General features: G+C 42.8%; 1 protein-coding gene across 1 annotated transcript; it reads right to left on the reverse strand.

Moving 5' to 3' along the window:
- Positions 1 to 2: 2 nt before the first annotated feature.
- LOC6615466 lies at positions 3 to 18,065 on the reverse strand. The gene is made up of 7 exons (XM_032715808.1): positions 17,837 to 18,065; positions 17,566 to 17,709; positions 13,538 to 13,644; positions 11,697 to 11,870; positions 7,878 to 8,032; positions 7,520 to 7,799; positions 3 to 2,775 (listed from the first exon to the last, which is right to left on the reverse strand). Exons 2-7 carry the CDS (start codon positions 17,656 to 17,658, stop codon positions 1,209 to 1,211), a joined length of 2,376 nt encoding a protein of 791 aa, XP_032571699.1. The 5' UTR covers positions 17,659 to 17,709; positions 17,837 to 18,065; the 3' UTR covers positions 3 to 1,208.
- Between the last annotated feature and the right edge of the window lie 3,470 nt (positions 18,066 to 21,535).

A 21,535-nucleotide genomic window follows, 5' to 3' on the forward strand; every position in this document is an offset into this window, starting at 1 on the left:
TCAACGGTTTTTCAATTTTTCAGTTTATTCGTTTTCGTTCATTTATTTTTACATTTAATTCTGACGTACACTAAAATATGTGTCCTAGTTTCCAATTTATTTTAATTTCTTTAAGGGCATTGATTTTCATTTTCTTCTGGGGCATTCCTGTTTATATTTTCCTTTGGGGTTTTTACACTCGTCTTGCGGTTTGGGGACAGCTGTACCTTAGAGGTGCAGAATTTCAAGGAGCTTTTAGGTTTCAGTGAGGAGTTTACTGTCAACAATTTCTCAATGGGGGATGTGAACAAGACTTCGATTTTGCAATCCGCAATGCCACTTTTATTCATCCGATTCCATTTCTATATAGACTTATATGCTAGAACCATTTTTGGTTTCAATTTACAATTTCTCTGGGAATTATCGGTTTTTGTTTTCTCGTTCTAAAATTTCTGCCACAATTTGTGGAATTCATGGGGGAAGTTCTTCGTTCAATTATGGACTAGGTAAATCTATGTGCAAAAAATATACCCTATATTATGTATATCGTACATATATACATATGCATGTATATATATGTATGTTTCGGTTCGGTTGACAATTTGCCAACAATAGTACAATATATTCATATTGTATTTTATCGGTATAATAACTAATAAAAACCACCAACAATTGTTTATTTTAATTATTCTTATACTTTGAATTAAATGTTTTCTTTCGTTTCGACTTTATTTTGTTTTTGTAATTTTACCTGTCTACCTTAATTAAAATCTAGTTTCTTTACGCTTTTAAAGTATTTCGCTTTTTTCAACAATTATCACGTGACAATTTTTTGTTTTAATTAATTTATTCAGGGCAGTTTAAGTTCTTTCCATGGTGTGAGTGTGTTTTTTAAACATTTATATGTTTGATGGCTTTAATAGTTTTTATCGTACAATTATTTGCAATTAATATTCATTATATGTCACGTAGAGCGAAAGTTATAGACTCCACTAGTCAGAGCTACATAAATACTTGTAAGGGGGATCCTATATGCAATGCATTAAAAAAAAACCATACAGTTTTTGGTTGAATTCTTCAAAATAATTAAATTGTAATATAATTCATTATTATGGCGAAAGTGCCAGTTTTAAAAATTTAACAAAACCCAGGATATCAGATTGGTAATATCTAAGTATTGATCAAATAAATTAGAAAAAAGGTTCACAGAACTCTTGTCATTTAAGTGCTTAGTAATCCTCTTGCAGATGATGCCTTCCTTGGTGTAAGGACGAGCTTCTGCACATCCTTCTTAGAATCGCGAAAAGCAGTGCGAACATGAGGCACAGTCCAAGGGCTATCAAGGATAACTTTCCGTATGGCAACTCACTGAGATCGCGTTTCAGGCAGATCTCGGGGGATTCATCATGCAGCACCAACTGCTGGTAGTCGCCAGCATGGTGGAGTAATCCCAATTGCTCCAAATTCCACTCAATATGTCGTGTGAGTTGGGACAACGTCGAAGTATGCGTCACATTTGGGCAATTGGGTATTCCATTGCATAGTAAGTGCTTCGGAATGCAGACTTCAGTGTCTCCAGGACATCTGAAATCACAACCGCCATCCTGAAGAAGGGAGGCAGCTAAACTGCCGTCCGGATTGCGTGGCAGGTGGAAGAGTTCCGTCCAAACCAGTCGGAAAATGTTTCGGCCTGGTTGACCATCACCCGTATACTGGATGAGCACGGGCAGGGGTTCCTGATCGGCACCGGTGGCTCCCAACTCCGCTGTGGTGAGGATAGGCAAATCCCTGGCTAAGGATATATTTTCGGGGCACACCACAAATCGGGGCTCCAGACGTCCCGCCAAATAGACCTCGATCTTGGCACTATCGCAGCTGCGATCTGCAAAGCGAGCTTTCTCCAAGTTTAGCCAAAGATCCCGCTGGGCGGCCACTTTCAGTTCCCAAATGCACTTCTCTCGGCGATAATGATGCTCTGGCGGTGCCATGGGTCCCGATACCATGGCCAAGGCCTTCTTGTAGGGGAATACCAGTTCGCCATCTGGCGAGGGTCCGAGGGTTATGGGACCGCACAAGGGACCATGGGCAAACTCATAAGTAGCTTCGAAGAGAGGATTCGGGTTCTTGAAGTACGAGGTAATGGCATGTTGGCCCTGCACAATCATTTCCAAATTCATTTGATCTGCCGAGGATATAACTCTAACCGCTCGCGGGATGTTGTCGCAAAAGCAGGCCAGGTTATTCTGATACTTATCCCGCTCCTCCCAGATCACCAGCTTATCCACTCGCTCCTCGTGACACCGAGTGCACGCGTTACTATTATACGGAAGTTCCTTGAAGGAAACTGAATTCACTTCGATTATGGCTCGGGCATACAGTCTTCGATCGGTCACAAATTTGTATTGACAGCGCACATCGCTTCCGCCGGTTCGCTTGAAAATCAGTGAATTCAAGGGCGATCGAAGACGTCCACCTGGATGCTTCCATGCATACATAACCTCGTCACATAGGGTGTTTGGCACTGGGTCCCCAAAACGAGTATTGTTGAAAAAATCGTAGTGCGCCCAGTAGTACAGTGAGCTGCCGCTATAGCTGCCCGTCTTCGAGTCGAACTGCACGTACAGTGAAGGGCTGGTGCTCACGAAGTCCACTTTCTCCATTGGTCGCGAGAATGTGTCGCAGAAGGTCTTGATAATCCGGGCTGGATCGGCATGGTCGGAATCGTAGATCGTTAGGGATTCTCCACAGTCTCCTTCGTACTTCAAAATCGGTGATTCGATTCGATTGATGCGGAAACTGAAAAATACGTTAAATCAATTATTACTTTTAGTATAATTATAATTAGTTTGTATATAATCAATATACTAATTTGTTAAGATTCTGACATCCTTTTATTGCTACAGTGCCCAGCGTAATGGTACAAGCCCCTTACTTCCCTGCTGGCACTTTGCCAGACCACAATTCTGGCCGCGTCCTTACGCCCTACAATTTAATATAAATTCCACCTGCCAACAGGTAAATCTGGTGGTCTCCCTCTTACTCTGCGACCCTGTCTATCGCACACACGTAGACTCGTTTGGGTTTTTGGGGTCGCGATGTGAGTTGCATTTCTGCCTCCATCAAATTGCATTCCACAACTATTTGTGGCAGGCTGGCGAAAACGATGGGCGAGCGCCAAGGATATTTGAAAGGAGTTGATGTGGAAGGCCAATTTTCTGCAGTTTTCCTGCATTACGTTGCCAGTTGATGTGATTGCAGTCTTCGGAGTGGAAACTCAAGTTTGGTCAGCGGAAATGAAAAGATCAAGGCGACATTGTTTATTTATTAGATCAAAAGAGCTTTTCAGCGAAGTTCGACTGGAAATCGTCAGTACATGTGTACTTCTTGTTGAGAATGTCCTTAAATACCTTAACTATAATGAATTGCAATAGAATTCTGCTAAGTTTACCCGTAATCTAACACTTGAATCATTTTCCACATATTTTTCAATCATCGCTCTCAGTGACTTATTCGGCAAAGTGCACAGACTGGTTCTATAACCCGACTACTGTTTAGGATTTGCGTATATCCTTTTATATAACTGCTATTCAGAGTCGGTGAATACATTCTATGCAATTACATTTGGCTCTATCCGAAAATATGACATAATACAACATTTTATTAACTCACACAAAGTTGGGAAAAAGTGCCACGAACAGGGGGATTTGGGGGCCGAGAAAAATCACCATCATCAGCAGTTTGAAGGAAGGGCGCAGGGACGTAGGCGCCTGCCACGCCCCCTAATCTGCGTCGCTGGCAGGCAGCAGTGTGGCACAAATTTCATTTGGTTTCGCTCTTGTTTTTTATGCCCGTGAGTCTCGCCCCTCACTATTCATAATGGAGCAGAGTTACTATTTTTTCTACCCAACTATATCCCCATAACCCCCGGCTTCTTCTCGGCGCTTTTCGACGTGCCCATACCGTCATTCACGTACGCGTCGTCGAAAAGTAAGCCCCAACACCCTGCGGCATGTCCTCGTAATCCGTTTGCAGCCTAGCCCAATTCCAGTTGCTACACTCGCAAAAATCTTCGTGTTCTGGGTCATACACTATGGCTCCAAAAAAGGTATTTTAAAACAAACTAAATGTTAAATAAGTAAAAATGCAATCCCAAAATAAAAGAAATAAGGTATTAGGGAGGGATTTTTCTGGGTGTAAGGCCGAGTTACGAACTCCCGGTCCGAGTTTTCCGCCATGCTGACTCGGTGGGCGGGGTTATTTTGGGGGTGGTAGTGGGCCAGGGATCGCGGGAATTGTTGTCAACTGGTTAGCCTGGTTATGTGCATATGGGAGTCGATTGGGGCCGTGCCCAAAAGCCCAGAGCGTCAGTTTATGTGGCCATAAGGCTTATAAATAGCCCAAGTGTGCGGCATGTCTTGTGCATTTCAAGCGGATTTTTGTTAGTAGGGTAAAAAACATGGTGGATGACTACAATTGATTTTATTTCTGTTATTCAGGAGATTGCCGTGGGGTAAAAGCGGTTGAGTTTATTGCTGCCTTGAATGTAATAGAAGATACAATAATCAAAATATCTAAAGCGTAACTAGAAGAGAATAAGAATTTAAACCAAAGGACATTACTACGAATGTCTCTTAGATATATAAACCTCGGCAAGCAATGATTGCTTTCCTGCTGCTTCTAGTCGCAATGTAATAGGAAGTCGCAAATGATAGTCGACATTAATACACAATAGTAACACAATCTATCGAATAATGGCACAGTGAAGCAGACGCTGATGAGTTGTTAGTAGCTAGTAAAAGTTGAACACGGCAACTCCCTTCGACCATTCGCAACATTATTGAGAAAAGTGTGTGCTCTGCACAAGCAAATGGATTGCTTATCCATCCCCCACTTCTGGGGAGGAAACTTAAGTGCAATATACTCAAGGAGTAGTTCAACATCTGGTCAGCTCACTTGGAAAAATCGCAGTGGAGTAGCAGATAGGTAGTAGACAAAGACCGAGCAAACAAAAAACCAGGAAAGCAAAGGCAAAGCCATGACATGTTACTTAAATGAGCAACTTTGTTGGAAACAATGTCGACAGCGTCTAGACTCGAAACTCGGGACCCAGGACTTGCGACTCGAGACTCCTGCGACAGGCAGCAGGACAACAGCTCCCACACTCCCAGGTGGGGAGATCCTTTCAGGAGGCTGGGCCTGGAAGAATAGGGGAAGGTGTACGAGGTAAATGCAAACTGACAGTTACGAAGCGGACTGCGAGAAAATCTTCCTAATGGGCTGCCTGTTTGGGCATATCCTTGCTGGGGATGTTGAGTTTGCCTCTAAGTTCGAATAATTTGCAGGAAATGTATCTCAAACATTGTTATTTATTTTATTGATTGGATACAGGCAACTGTTCTTATACAATATTTGATCTTTTAACTTAGTTCTTAGTGCCTATAGCAACTTATTAGTTATATGTATTAGCAGAAAGATCATATCACTTTGCGTTACAGCTGTCATATGCTCCCCCAATATGTAAGGGTATTCTATGTTCCGATCATTATATCCTTCTATTTCTTATTGCCGCTCTTGTTGTTGCAACTTGAGTGAAGTTTGCAGAAACAACAAATTGTTAAAAAAAAATAGACGAAACAACCACAACAACGTTGGCAATAACAACAAGCACAAGGGCAACAACTTGACCAGAAGAGCGGGATAGGTAGGTTTGTGCCGAACGCAGTTTTCCATTGCATTTTTCGTCTACTTCGAACTTTTCCCCAAAAAGAAAAAACCACCAAAGCCACGTAGCATTGGCCATCTCTTTCGCCCAGCGTGCAGCTCTCTCTTTCGATTGCTTACCCTATTCGGTTGCATTTTGTGCACTGTAATCACGCAATCATGTTGCCCACTTCTGAACTCTTAATGGCAATCGGTGTAAACGTGCGCACAACTTTTCCAGCACCCAGCGCCCATCCCAACCGCTTTTCCGCCCACTTTTCCCATTGCCCTGTTATCCAGCAACAATGGGCTTACGATGGTTACTCGATGCTCTCTTGGAAATCCTCCTTCCTACTGTAGGTGGACATAAATATTTATCTTTTGGCAAAAACTTGCTTGATATTTTAAAGCCCCAGTCTCCGCCCGATCTTTCCAGCATCCCCATGTGCTGTTGTGATGTTTGCCCTGTACACATAGTTTTCTTTAGCCGCTTCCAGCAAAAACTTGGCAATGTTGGTAACAATTTCTGCATAAATTACAGAGGGCTGCAACATTAAGAGGTTGTTTGGGTTCTTCAGGCGGAGGAGGTGCTCCGGAATCTTTGCAATTGCAGCTGGATTACTTGAAGCAAACTTGTGTAAATGGAAGTACTTGGGATTACAGGGAAGATGGACGTTAAGAGACAGACATAAAAGCAGTTAAACGTCAGTTCAAAACCAATCCTCAATAAAATCATGCCATGTTATGGAAATGAAATAGAAGTCTTTAGAGATCTCAATGGTTCTTTATGTTTCTCTTGAAATAATTAATTATTTTATTCCATATAAGATATACCCATTTTGGGCACTTCATTAAGAGTAATTTAAGATTACCCCCCTATATAGCATATCTGCTTAAAAACTCCCACCTTTATTCTGTTTCCCTCGCAATCATTGATGTGCCCTCAAAGTGTCAGTGAGTGGAAAAACTTTGCCGTAGTCTTTGCCATTCGTTGTGGCATGCAAAGCCAAAAACCGCAGCACAATAAAATATTTCGCAGCTCTTGGTGGGAAATTCAGTGGAAAATACTCAAAATGAAATGCACAATCAATGCGACACTTGGCCAAAAAGTTCAGACACTTGCGCAGCAACATTCCAGACACCGATATCGTCGACAATGGCGACAAAGTAAAAATGTATATATATTTGGATTTATATACGAGTGAGTATTCTCACAAAGAACAACTCCAGCTCAACACGTTAAATTAAAATGTCACATAAATCTTTGCGGAAAATTTCATTAAAATACGCTTACAGCATAGAGCGCAATGAGGAACCCCGAGGATTGTCCCAGGAAAAGAAGGGATGAAATCCATCCGACGGAGCAAGTGCAAACCGCCCACATAGCCGCAAAACTTTGCACTTGTAGCGAAAAGGCCGGCCAAAGGATTTTGGACTGCGGAGAGGGATCAACTTGGTCGGGCTAACTGGTTCAAAAATGGAAATTTTAATGGAAAAACTTGTAAACGCAAAATGGCAAGTGGTGACCCCGATCTTGAGTCGTGCTACGAGTTGGGAAATGTTTTCGCAGACATGATAATTTAAAAAGGAACTTGAAACTTATTTGATTTTTGATTAAACCAAAACTTTGGCAGCAACTTTGTTGTGACCACTACCTGGAGAATCGATGGCTCATTTTTGTATTTCAATACGATAAAGTTTTTGTTGAAAATTTAAAGATTCATTCTTATAGGATTTTCGAATGTCTGCAGTAATCAGCCAATTCTAGCTACCACATATCTGTTAGCTAGACATTCCAGAGAAATTTTCCAATGAAATGAACGAGATTCCAAATGCCTACCTGGGGAAATAAAGGCGCACAATTTCGCCGACATGTCCTTTGATGTGGTAGCTGCAGGACGTATTCGGCGGATACCAGTGGGCGATGCTGAGGAAGATGCCCTCGCTGGCGCTGCTATCCTTTAAAGAGTCGGAGCTCAGTAGCCAGTCGCAGACGCCGTGCTTGATCCCGGCCGTCTCCACATGACCTGGCCAGTTGCCAACGTTGAAATGGAAGCCTGTATTGAGCAGCGGACCCGCCGGCGAAGTCACAAACTCCACATACATGTATTGTGATGTGCCTGTCGGATATGCAAATTGTTTAGATGGCGGCCCTCCACGGGTGTCCTGTGCGCACAGGACACGGCCTTGCTACTCACCAATAATGCTGAATGGGAACTTGCCCAGGCCGCAGAACTTCCCAATGAGCGGCGAGTGCTCATCACGTCCATCGTATACGGCCAACCAGTCGTAGGGACAGTGCTCATTACCAGATCCGATCGGCCTGATGGGGCAGGTCATCACATTCTCACACCTGCAATATGAATGGTCACTTTATGATTACTGCCGCCCGTCTTGGTTGCGTTTATGAAAGCGTTGAAAGGGTAAATTTAATTTTCCCAACGCCAGCAATTGAATAAAAAAATTGAAAAAGTGAACAATTAAAAAACTCACGTTCCACAAATAACGAAGAAAATAAAAGGCAAAAAAGGGGAATAAAAAGTGAGGCTGGCAATTGAATAACTGACTGAGTGCTGATGCTTTTAGTGCCTGGCGGAAATCCATGAAAAAATGCTGCTAAAACAGGGGCGCGATCAAAAAGGGGAGTTTTTGAGTTTAAAACTTAACTGATTTTCATGAAGTCATTGCTGACTTTTTAGTGCAGCTTAAGGAAAGGATTGATATAGGGCTACTACTACACTTTATAATTAATGTAATTATTCTGAAACGTACAGTAATTTTAGGAAAATTTCTTCTATTCTTAAGTCTACTTAAATGTAACTTTGAGTTGTTTCAGTTTTACGTAGACAGATTAGTCGACTTTTCCATTTGGCAAATGCTTTTAAAATGGACTTGAATAAATGATTCATAAGCTTCATAACTACGCCCATGGTCTTGACATTCATTTGCACTTTGCCAGCCCGAGGAAGCAAAAAAAAGCGTGCAAAAAAAGAAAGTTCTCCGAGAAAAACAAGAAAAAAGGCTGCAGAAAATCCGAAGCGTCTGCTCTGAAGCCTTTTCTAATTTCTTGCGTCAGACAGTCGAGGATGCTTTTAATTTTTTGCCGGCCGTCTGGTCGAATAGCACATAACCCTGACTCACGGCCCAAAGCACTGGGCCCAGACAAAGTGACCTTTTTGCCCGTCTATTGATGATGGGCCACGATGACGGGGATTCACCATTTTACTTCCCCCTGGCGGAGCACACTGATTGGTGGGCAGTTCAAAAGGCAAATGAAATGCCTCTCACCTGCGCGTGTGTGTGTGTGAATGTGAACTTTCTAATTTAAAGCCAACTTTGGCAATTACGAACTGAACTTTAATCAAATAGAGACCGATTCAGTGAGTCAAAGCCGAAGGCAGTTGAATGTGATTTGGCAAGTGAAACAAAAATACCAATTTAATTGACAGTTTCATTGAGCCTTTCCGCCTTCCCTGCGTTCTATACCATTTTTTTTTTTTTTTGACCAATCGCAAGAAAGTTTTTGGAGCAAAGTTTTGAGCAACTTTTGTATCTATATCCATCTATACGTAGCAGAAAGATAGATTTCTATTAGCTAGTCGGTTCGTTTCAGTCAATTTAATCACTTTGTCAGCAAGTTTTTGCCCGAGTCTGCGAAGAGCTAATTCAACTTATTGATAATAAATGCGTTGTTGGCCAGAAAGTTGATTACAAAGACGAAGGGGACAGGGAAAATGGCTGTTTAGTCTGGGGTAAAAGTTTTTCGCCCAGCACACATATCAAAAAAAAAAAAGAGCAAAGGAAAAGCGAAGCGTAAAAAAACATCAACTGACTGGTAATAATTTCGGCATATTAAAAAACTTTTTTACTCGATGACTTTTGCATTTGTTTGGCATCCGGCCGTCGAAGTTTTGCCGACTGAATTTTTCTGCTGTGATGGCAAGAATATTTTTGGTATAGCGCTAAGGAATTAGGAATGTTGTTGTGGCTTGTATTCCTTGACAGCCGAAGGAGCTGTGCAATAAACTGAAGTGATTTATAAAACAGCGGCCACACGAGGCAACTTTCTGCTTTCCGCTGACTCGGCATCCATTTCGTATCTCAAACTGGGAGCTGCCGAACAGGTCGGGTTTTATGAACTGGATTTATGGCGGATTCTTACCAGGCGGATTATGTTGATTGTTTAGATGTGGAGCGCTGGATGCTGCTGGCAGGAACTTCAATATTTGATTATTGGTGGTGCTATTTCTAAACTCATGTTAAACCTTCTACAACGATGCTCAAGGTGCAGTATTTTTCTGTGTGAAACTCGATGCCAGAGTAAATAACTTTACATCTGCAGAAAGTACCCAGCCCGATCGGGGCTGGGGAAAAGTTTTTAGAAAGCCAACATCCCACCATGATTAGCTCCTTGGCAAAGGTTTGTTTGTCTAATCCTTTCCTGCAGGCCGAAAGTAACTTAGACTTGCAAATTAATACACACTTTGGGGGGACTTAAGCTCGAGTTCCCCCCAGTTTCACCCCTTCCTTGCAGCCAGTTTGGGGACCCAGCTCAAAGTTGGCAACTTTGACATGCGTCTGTCCGCCTCAGCTTCTTGCCTCCTGCCAAAGGACTTTTCGAAAGGTAAATATTCAAATTGAATCTATAAAAATAAATTGAATGTTGCTTATCTAATTCCGACTTGCTGTTGCCTGATGTGCACGTGCTGGGCTGGGGAATCGGAAACGGACGGGGGATCGGGTATGAAAATGGGAATGGACAGGGGAAAGAATGCTGACTCCAGAATTTGCACATCAAACAAGCTTAATGATACTCGGCCACTTCTGCCTGCCATTTGTGCTCGGAATGTGCAAAGTGTTAAAAGCTGAAGGTTTTTACCACCCAACCATTAAATCCCCAATGAGTCCAGGGGTAAGAAGGTTTGACCCACCCTCATTACGCCGAGTCCATGATAAAGCAAATATTTTGTGAAAGGTCATTTTGGTTAAGCAAATGTAAATTGTATTTGCGCGACAAAGGATGGGCAAGGATTCCAGGGGACTTATGCCTGGGGTCGATGCTAATAAAATATGGAGGTTCTGATTTAAGCCGAAAATAATTTGCAGGTGCGCCGGCAAGTGAGTTTGGCTAATAGATTCGAGCTTAAAAATTCATATTTTTGTTATATTACATATCCCTGTTAGGTAATTGCGACTGCAGATGTTTTTTGGTATAAATACTATGGAAAAGTATCCCCTTGCAAATGGGTATGCATTTTGGGAATGATATGCTTTTAAAGGTGGGTTGAAACGCTCCCTTCCTCAGAAACTTTCATCATTTTGGCATTAATATTGCGAGACAGCCACGACTGCAAGCATTTTCTCCCCCTTCTTTGCTCGCCACAATCGAGGGCAACCTCCCTCAAAACGTAATCCTTTAGCCAATTTCGCCAGACACAAACACACAGACGGGCGCAGAGTCACAGATACAGAGGGAGGATGGAATCCGATTCGAAAAGTGACGCATACAGATAGATATGGTGGAAATGCAAGCCGAGGACATGTCGCCAACGTTTTCCAGCAAATTGGTGCCAATTTTTGCGACGAACGCTCTGTCAAATTGTCATTGTCAGCATGCCAAATCCATTACAACAACACAACCGTTGGCAACAAGACTGTTTTTAGCCAAAATGTCGTCGAATTCTGTGGATTGTGCAGTCGGCGTGCCAAAATGACCAATTACAGGGTGTTGCATTTAACACTAATTTCGATTCGGAAAAAAAAGGCGTAGATAAATGGAGGTGAAATACATTTGCATAAATAAAATAAACTTTGTTAACGTGCTTCTGATGGCTTTATAATTTTCGCAAACAGTTAGAATATCTCTGATTATTTTATGTTATAATTTGGAATTAAAAACTAATCCAATCCAGTTTTTGCCTAATTAAATGAACATAACATATAGTATTCAAATAAAATTGAATTAAGAGTGATGCTTTTGCCATCATTACATTATTACATTTGATGTGGCAACTCACCTTTGACCATCCACTGCAAACTGCTCGTTCTGCAGATACAATTTGATATATGGCTGGCGAGTGTGCAACTTATAGCGGCAGTTCAGAGCCCGAGGATATAGGCCAGGATACGCGGGCGATTGAACGTAGCAGGTCTGCAGGCGACAATCCCGATACTCGCGTTCGCAGTAGGAGCTGTTGGGGAAAAATCAAATATATGTAAGCAATGATTATTTAATTTAATTTGTTTCAAATTGGTTATAGCACCCGAACCCCCGGTGAAGGTTTCGCCCAGGAGGCGTCCTAAATGATCCTTGGAACTTTTCGGGTTCGTTGGCCAAGGAAGCCAGAAAATTGTGTTCACTGATTTGGAAATTCCTGTCCCACTCCCTCGCCAATTTCCCCTCTGCAAATCTACGTTTTTTGCAGGCTTGTAAAATTGTTGTAAATTACAACAAAAGATTGTGTTCAAATTTTATTCGTCCTGCGTTTTGTGCGTATAATTTTCAATTTGTTTAAGTAAAACAAACGAAAACTCATTCAAAGGAGAGGCCAGCGCAAATATGATTACCATTTTTATTCCCTTTTCCCACAACCCCGTCCCTCTTCCTAACCCTTCACTCTTTGTCTTTGGCAATTTGCTTTGGTTTGGTCTTCAATTGGGTTTGCGTTTTGGCTTGGTTGCCGAGGCGCGTGACCGCAAAATTAGCATAAAAATCATATTGGCCATGTGGGTGATACGAAACGGGAATTCAGCCATTCCACAAGGACGAGGGTCCTCGAGGTCGCCAGTTAAAGGGAAATATTCTCCGCGAAAGAATGGCTTTAAATGGGAAAAAAAATAATCAATTTAATATGTTTTAATATGTTTTAATAACCGTTTACAGGATTTTGGCTTTAATTTGAATTCATTTAAATGATACGTTTCGTTTGTAAGGATGTACTCCTTTGTACTGCTGGGTAAAATGATATTCTGACACGGTTTCAAATTTTTAATTTATGTGTTTTCTTCTCAACTGAACTGAACTCTTAATTATAGTGTTAAATGATACATTTATCATGCCGTAAATTATAAAAATGCACATATGCACATATATATGTATATGTACTCACTATATATACTTAAAAAGATATTTATAACAGCTTTACTATTTCATTTTCAAATTTGTTCATTTTTCAAGTATCATCTGCAAGTTATTTGAGAAAAAGCCTACTTCGAAACTTTATACTCACAGACTTTTCTCCTTCCAGACACTTGCGTGCATGTGCACAAATATCATCTGGGTAAATCTAGCATATTCCGTCCCGGTTCGTTACTTTCGGCCGAATCTTTGCTTAAAACTTGAAACTTATTGTATTAAGATAAAAGTTAGACTGGCAGAGCCGAGGGGAAAAATGGCAACTCCAAAAAGGAGAATCAAATAAAATTTAATGTCTGCAAAGTTTTATTTTTGTCAGGATTTCCGGTGGGAGGTGCCCAACGAAATGAATTCTTCTCTTCGGTTTCAATTGCCGACTTTTTCAGCCATCCTTCAGGCGCAAATCCCCCCGATTTCCCGCTCGCGAATTTTATGTTTGCCGCAGTGCAGAAAGCACAAGTAATTCAATTTCATGCGACCTTCTGTTGCCGGATTTTCCCCCCTGTTTTCCGACTCGTGTATGATTATGAAATGCGCCAGTGAGCCGAAGACAAGTCCCTTTGTCAGAAGCGAGCCGTCAAAAATATGCCCATCCTAGCTCAATATTTCAGTAATAAAATTGAATTAGCGCCGCAGCGATATAAAAGATCCAATGCCCAAAAGAGCCTCTTTGGAAACCCATTCGATTACCCGTTTGGCTTTTTTTGTTGGCCTTTTACTCACCCTTGGACAACTTCGCCGCGACGATTTGGATATAATTCCGGATGTTGGCCATATCGCAGATAGACTTCGGTTTGCTGTTCCGCGCGTGAATCGAATGTGAAGTAGGTCTGCAATGGGGAGATAGAGAGAAAAGTGCGGTATGAGTGGACAATGGCTGAAAATCACGTATACGCAGTGTGTGCCCCCGCAACGCCCACCTTGCCCGTCCTCGCTGATGAATTTTGTCAATTTCCCTCCAGCTTGGCTCGGCGTCAGACAATTGCGTGATTCGCCCTGGCCCCGCCCCTCTTTCCACCCACTTTTCCGCCCTCTTTTCATTCCATGGCATGCCGCATGGAAATGTGCAATGTCATTTGCCCTGCCACCAACGCCCACATAAGATTCCGAGTTTTCCCTGAGCCTCTGCCATCCTGTTAGCCTGTTGTTCCATTGCTACGGTTGCCGTTGCCTCATCAGCGCTAATGACGTGCTGCAGTGACGTAGGCAGCTGCCACGCCCCCATCGCCGCAGGCCGCACCCAACGCCCACGCAGCTGGAAATGGCCAAAAGAAATGAAGGCGAAATGGGGGAAAACACGGGGGTTACAAAAGGGTAACGAACCAAGATGCCTGTAAAAAAATATTCCAGAATAATAATGGTTAAAACTTATTCAAGGCTGCGCTTTTATTATGTGAGTTTCCATCTTCAAAGAGGTTTTTAAAGCCTTTAAAGTTGCTTCAAATTACTAAAAATTAAATGCACTACTATTATTAAGTTCTTAAATTCGTTAATTTTTTTATTGATGCGATACCATTTCGAATGAGTGTCTTTCGCTTGGAAAGTGGCAAACATTAAAAAAGCAAACAATATTTGTTGAACGAGCAACTCGATACGCTAAACAAAAGCAATGATTATTGCCAATTTGTGAGCTTTGATTCGATTTGGTTGCTAATCGAATTCATGCTGCGCCATTCCCAAAATACATTCATTTCAATTACGGATATCGAAGTCGAAATTATCGACGGACAGCCGCAAAAGCGATTTCCTTATGCCCAGCCCCGTCCCGCCACGCCTTCCTTCCACCTGCCGCAAAGTCAACGTCATGGCTATCAATTCACCCCGTTCCCAAATTGCTCCGCCGGCCATGATGGCCACATAAACCTCGTTGGCCATTTTCCATCGTTGGAGGATTGCGCCGGGGGATCGGAATTGGTTGCACTGAGTGGGTAGGTTCCTCGGCAGGGGGGAGGGGGTGTAATGCACATGTCAATATTAAATGCGTTACCGGCGTCAATGACGTTAGCGCCACTTAACGATGTGAACAATGGCAGACACAGGCTCGTTTCGATTTATCCAGATGCTGCTCACGTGGATACCCATCCGCTCTGGCCACCCCAAAGATAACCCTGCTCGGATGCAGTATATTTATGCAGATGTCTATATATGTGGGCTTACACCGAGGAAAATAAAGAAGTATTTTGAATATATATTTCTACCTAACATTACTGTCAAATATGTATGCTCAAATTATTCATTTTCTGTTTGCTAAACAATGAAGTAGAGTAGCGCTCACTGTTTATATTTTATTATAATTATGATTCATGGTTTTATATTAAATATTGTTATTATTTTCAATATTATTTTTTGGCACCTCTCTGTGCAGATTTTGAATGCTCTGCTGATCCCGATTCGCTTGATTATGACGATGACGATGATGGCGATGGCAGTGGAGATTATGCCGATGATTTCCACGGTCGTCCTGCCGTTAATGTCCTGACAAATTTGCGCTCGAATAAATTAAAATTTCAAACTGATTTGTTGCCGCCTGCTCTTTGGCGTCGCGTTTTTGTGAAATTATTTTTGATTTATTTCGCATGGAATTTATGTTAATGCGAATGCGAAATTATTTCGTTTCCTCTGCCGCCGCCACTGGGCGATGCTGACTTGTCGCTCATTAAATTGTGTTATTACATTGCCAGAGCTGTCGCTTATTTTTATTTATTACTGAATAATAATACGCCCGGCCCTCCAAACCGACGCACTCGTGCCGAATAAGTGGTAAAAAGTTCTCGTCTGCTTAACGCAAAAACAGAACGCAGAAAATACAAAAAAATAGAATACAAAGCGCAGCATCCGCCAACTTTCAACTTGCAACTTCCAGCGAGCTTGGAGAGTTTTCATAAATATTTATGACTCCATTAAGGTGTGCATAAGACACACTCTGGAGGGTGTCCTGTCCTGCCGGAGGACCCCGAATCCTGCCGCCCTCTCCAGCTTGTCTGCTCCGAAGGGTGGAGCACGGAGCATGGAGCATGGAGCGTAGAGCTTGGAGCTTGGAGCACTCATTCATGGCTTTAGTCGGTTGTTTGTGTTTGCACATCCATGCAACTTGTTGTAAGCCCGGCCATAAAGCCAATCGCCTGCATCCAATACGCACTGCGAAAAGAGGGGGCAACTATTTGACTTCGGGATTGAATGGAACAGGAAGGCCGGAATAGAGTTATGGATATTCACGGAGATGTGATTTGGAAGGCTATATCATTATGATGGAATGGGTGAGATTGGAAATTGGTTTGGAGTATTGGCATGTGCAAATGCTCCGCTTGGGAGGAGTATACATTTTGTATAAACTATGGCTTATTCACACACTACCGTTAGAAAAGCAAGTAATTATGCTTATAATAACGAAACATATTTATCCATCCTTGCAGATCTTCCTTAAAAATCAACAAACAATTTATTGCTTTTTTTGCCACTTTCCCGTCTAATAACAAGCTTTATTGTCTTACTTTTTTTGGGTATAATTTCCCTCCATCTGTTACCATTTGCAAGCTATGCATATTTCAAGGGTCCTCCTTCCGCCCTTGCCGAAAAAATCTCCATTATAAATATTGAAATTCTTTATGTGACATAAAGAACTTATCTTTCATTTTATAAATGCAAATACCGCATCAAAAACGCGGCAGCCAAGCAGTTGACAAAAAAGCAATACAAAAGTACAAAAAAAATAGTGAGGAAAATCTGAGGGAAAATAGCAACGAAAAGCGAACGGGGCAAAGCTAAATAGAATTCAAGTTGTGAGCTAAAAATTCACATAGATATGCGTCTGTATATATAATCTGCTGGGTATATATCAGCAGGAGGAGACTGACGGCGCCAGCCAGCCAAAAAGGATGCAGGAGACAGGACGCAGGACACGCCGACAGACGGAGGCCAGACAACAGTGCAGTCCACCCTCGCTATAGACGTCCCACCCACTCCTGAATAATGCATGCAAAAATACAGAAAAGGGGAAAAATAAATATAAGGAAAAATAGAAAAATAATGCACACACACAGCCACACAGGCTGGCAGGAGTATCTATGTGTATAACTCTCGCTAAGTGCGAAAGTGAGTTGCATAGATGCAACCGAGCAGATAGAGCAACACGGGTCAGGATATAGAAGCAGCGGAGCCAACAGGGAGCAAGGATGGGGGTCGGCCCGGGAAAAGCAGAATGGGGGATGCTGGTTGGAGAATGACGGAGTGAAAAGGGCGAAGACAGGCTGCCAAGACTTGTGTGCTGTAATATTTTCCTTAAATTATGTGATAAATATAAATATACAGACATTTATACGCGCACACTGGGGAAAATCAAGTTAAGTTTATGACTATTAAATGGATAGTCAAAAGAAGTCCTAGTAGCCGGGTGTATAATATCCTAAAGGCAATCTAGAATTAAGCAATTTCCGACTATTTTACTTACTTTGCTTTTTGAGCTCTGCATTTCTGAAACTCATACTCATTGCACAACTAAATTTCTCTCGGTGCAGATATATATCTAAGGCCCGAGAAATATGCAAGGAACCAGGACAAGGGGACTTTTGTTTATTAGTGTAAGTGGCAAGACTCTGGCGACAAAAGACAACAGACGGCAGAACCTCAAGGATGCCCGTCTTTGTTGCCCCGGCAGTAATTGGAATTCTCTCCTGGCTGGAGCACAAAAATGAAAAGTCCCACCGAGATCCCGGCCGAGATGGCGAAAGAAAGTGTCCTGCTTGCTGGCTCACCTGATCCGTAAAGTTGTCCGTGTGGAAGAGCACCTTCACATAGCTGGTCTCGCTGATGAATGTCTGCGGCTGTTCCGCCTCCCCGCAGAACATTCCGGGCTCTCGGCGATTCGAGACATCCGTCTTGGCATTGCCATCAACAATCTGCAACAATGGGTGCAGGAAAGCTCGATTTAGTATGTCGCGTACGTCATCGCTTAGCCCACGATATAAATTAGCCGCGACACATGCGGCGCCCATAAATCAAGAGTCGGCCACTGGCCACACCCACCTGCAAGTAGCCGCCCTCGCAGTGGGTCGCATTCAGCAGCTGACCCACTTTGAACTTCTTGAATCGCAGACGCAGCACAAAGTCGCGGGGCGCCCCCTTCAGCGTTCGGAAGCGGTACCAGCAGGTCAGCGGACGACCCACGTTCTGATTGCTGACCTCGGGCGAGCTGATGTCCTCGAAGATGTCCACCGTCTTGTTGCAGTGATCCCTCGATACGTCCGAGGAGCTGCCACTCCCACCGCCTCCACCGCCGCCTCCTCCGCCACCGCCTCCACCGCCGCTGCCACTGCCACCTACAGAAAGAAGATTTTAACAAATTAGTTTATATTTTCCAGGATATTAAAACTACAATTCCAACGCAGATATGTGTAATTCACAAATTACATTTCTGTGGCATGTGCGATTTATACTGAGATACAACTATATTATGTAGTAATGAGCTTATAACAAAAATTCAGTATGTTATCTGCGGATTTGAATCTTGTTGATGAACTCCCAAATTGGCCAACAATGGGATTCACTCTTGAACCTTAATCTCCTCATTTCGGTTGATGAAAACTTAAAGTCGTGCTCTAGATTTTATCGTGTGTGGTGCTTTTTGCAAATCCCAGCAAGGGATTCTAAGTTAGTTGCATGTGGGCATACTTAACCGCAGGACTAGGCTTATTAATCTCCAGCCGCCGCTTACTTGGGCTTTTATCTAAAGGAGCAGAGAACCAGCTGCAAGCTCCTGCGGCCGTTCCTATTCATTGTGCTTAATTTATACAGAGAAATGCATAAATGACAAAAGGACATTGTGCTGAATTTGTAATTCAAGTCTGTCTGTTAACAATGCCACCCCATCACGGTCTTTATTTCTAGCGAAGGGACTTCACCCCATGCAAAAGACGCAGACTTCGTTGTCCCTGACTGTGACAAAGACCAAAAAAGTGAGAAGGTCCTGCCACGCCCCCTCCAGCGCCCACTTTAGCAGTCAAGGCGCGTAAAATTTTGAGGAGACCTTTGAGGAGAACCGAGGAGAGAACTGAGAATTCGGAAGGAGAATCGTGTCGAGAGCTGAGTTTTCGCGTCGAGTGTTTGTGTGGCTTGGCTTATAAATTACCCCAAAGGCGAGTGCATGTCCTTTGCCGAGGATCTTTTCGCCTATAATGCAAAAATATTCTTGTGCCCAACTTTTTAATCAGAGAAGCGAACTCGTTGGGATTCTGGGAGCTGGCGGCAAACAAGGAGATTACGTGACCAACATTTTTTGTCTTCGCAGTTTTTATCAATTCGCATTTCTCTGATTGTTTTGCTGTTATTTGCGTAACTTTTTGCCGTCGTTCTTTAGTTAAATTATGAATGACAAATGCGGGATGAATACACAAAGTACATTTATTGGATACAGTTGAGCACAAAGGGTGTTTGAAAAAGTTATTCACTTCCGCCTTTGCGCCCTGGCTTTTATTGAGTGCTTAGCCTAATTAAACGAACTTCAAGGATATACTGAACCACCACCAACCCCCTAATTGAATCGGGCACATAATTAATATGAAAGAAGCTTTTTACGTTTCATGCAAAAGCTGCCACACACAAACATCAAAAAGAGGATATAATTAAACGAATATCGTGCAGTTTAATTTAGATTAAATCAGCGAAGCCACAAGAGCAATGGAGGATGGTGCAAGGGAGCCAAAGGATATCGCCTTTGTGCGAATCGATACACGCGAACGTACGTCAGAATTTTGACGAAATTCAATAAGCTTAGCTGCAGGCAAACCCACGGAACCACCCATCCGGAACCACTGAAACCAGCAGCCCATGTCGCCACCGCGCGGCATGTGGTCTGGATCCAAGGATACCAAGGATCCCTATCCTGTCCTGTGGGCTCCTTAAGCCGAAATCAAGAAGGATTAGGCGGTCGGCTGGTCGGTAACACTTTCGTGCGGGTTGGGTTGTCGGTGTCCTGGCTGATGGAAATCGCCGAAGGCGACAGGCGAGATGGCGTCTAACAAATCTGTTTAATTTATCAGCGTTTCATTATGTAATACACATTCTATGGAAATGCCTCCTACAGTGACGCCTCATTTGCCCGCCCCCTCTGCGGTTGCCTGTCAAAGATAAACGCGTAAATTGTAGCTTCAAATTCAGCTTCTGGTAATTAGCGGTGGACGGCTAAGTTTCGAAGACATGGGAGAGTGAGTCGCCCAAATTTAATATGAAATACAGAAATCTTGTCAAGTATTTGCTAAGGGAAATTTGCAGCATTGCAGTTAAGAACCATAGTAATGTCAAATGAAGAGGAATCTAAAAGAAAATCTCGATATAAAAAACTGCAGATCTATTTCCATGCACCCGACATTCTCAAAAACCCGAAGAAAGTCATGATGAACGATCCTTTAAACCTTTTGCAGTCTTTGGCTAAAAAAAAAAGGAAAACACAAACAAGCCCATAACTCAGCCGAGGCCCGTCAACAGTTGCAGTTCAAAAAGAAAGCAGACTGAGAGCCATGATTTAAACACTCGCCAAGTGCCAGACGGCAAAGTCCAACTGGTGGCACTCACTCACTGGTTAAGCCTTAAGTCGCCTTACAGCCTCCTCCCCACTTGACTTGCTCTAGCGCTCCCCGGGTCTCGGAGACCTCGTTCTTTGGTCCTTAATCTTCGTCCTGTAAAGTTCACACAACTATTGTCACATGCGATACACCCACTCAATGGGTTACAAGCCCATTGAGAAGTTGAAGTCGGGGACGGAAAAGCAACAATGACTAGAAAACAATACGTTGTAAAAATGCTGCACTGAGAAAAAGGATAATTGTGTTAAAAGTTTTATAATAGCTAATGTTTGTAGAGAATAAAACATTTTTGGATACGACTTCAACCAGAACGTTGTAATTTACCTAAGATGATGCATCACAATTTTTCAAAAACTCTAAAATTTTGCAAGCGACACCAGTAACTTTTCTCTCGGTGTACACTTCAGTTTAGCTTTTACTCCCTTTACCACTTTTTCTACTTTGGGTGAATCGATTAGATGCGCTCGGGCGATCTGCGAAGTAGGAAATACTACTGGACTCAATCTCCCCTTCTGCTTGTCCTTATGGTTCCTGGTGCAGCTTAAAGTAGAGCTTCGATAATGCTGGAAGTCGGTGGTCTTTGCATATCCGCGTTGCTTCCTCGCCTGACTGTGTCCGTCCTTGGCCACATGTTGATATATTGTCAACAGACGCACAACGCATTTGTCTACTCTTTTCCTTGGCTTTTCGGATGGTCTGGGGCTTTCCCCGCCCTCTGACTTTTGTGGATCCCTTTTTTGATAAAGGTTGACAAGCGTTCCGCCCGACCACACCCTCCGCCCCCGCGCCCTTGTCAACCGCCATTGAGGCCTTGCCGTGGCAGACATGAAAATCGATTATGAAAATCGTTTGTTCAACATTTTTCACGCAGATACGCAGCAGCAGCAGCAGTGGAAAAGCGGATGTGAAAATGGGGGAAAGAGCGGGTAACAGATCGAGAGCTTTTCAGATGTCGCTGGCTCGTAGATTTCCCTCCTTTTTCTTTTTTTTTTGCATTTGCATAAATATTTTAATAGAATTTCAGTCCCTAAAGCGGCTTTCACTATTTTGCAGCTGAGGCTGCTCCCAAAACCCCACCGCCTCACATAAAGATTGATGTTTAATGTGGAGCTCGGGTGCTGAGAAAAGGGACGAATGGAATGAA

Source organism: Drosophila sechellia, chromosome 2R (genome assembly GCF_004382195.2).
Source record: "Drosophila sechellia strain sech25 chromosome 2R, ASM438219v1, whole genome shotgun sequence".
NCBI classification, from domain to species: Eukaryota; Metazoa; Arthropoda; class Insecta; order Diptera; family Drosophilidae; genus Drosophila; species Drosophila sechellia.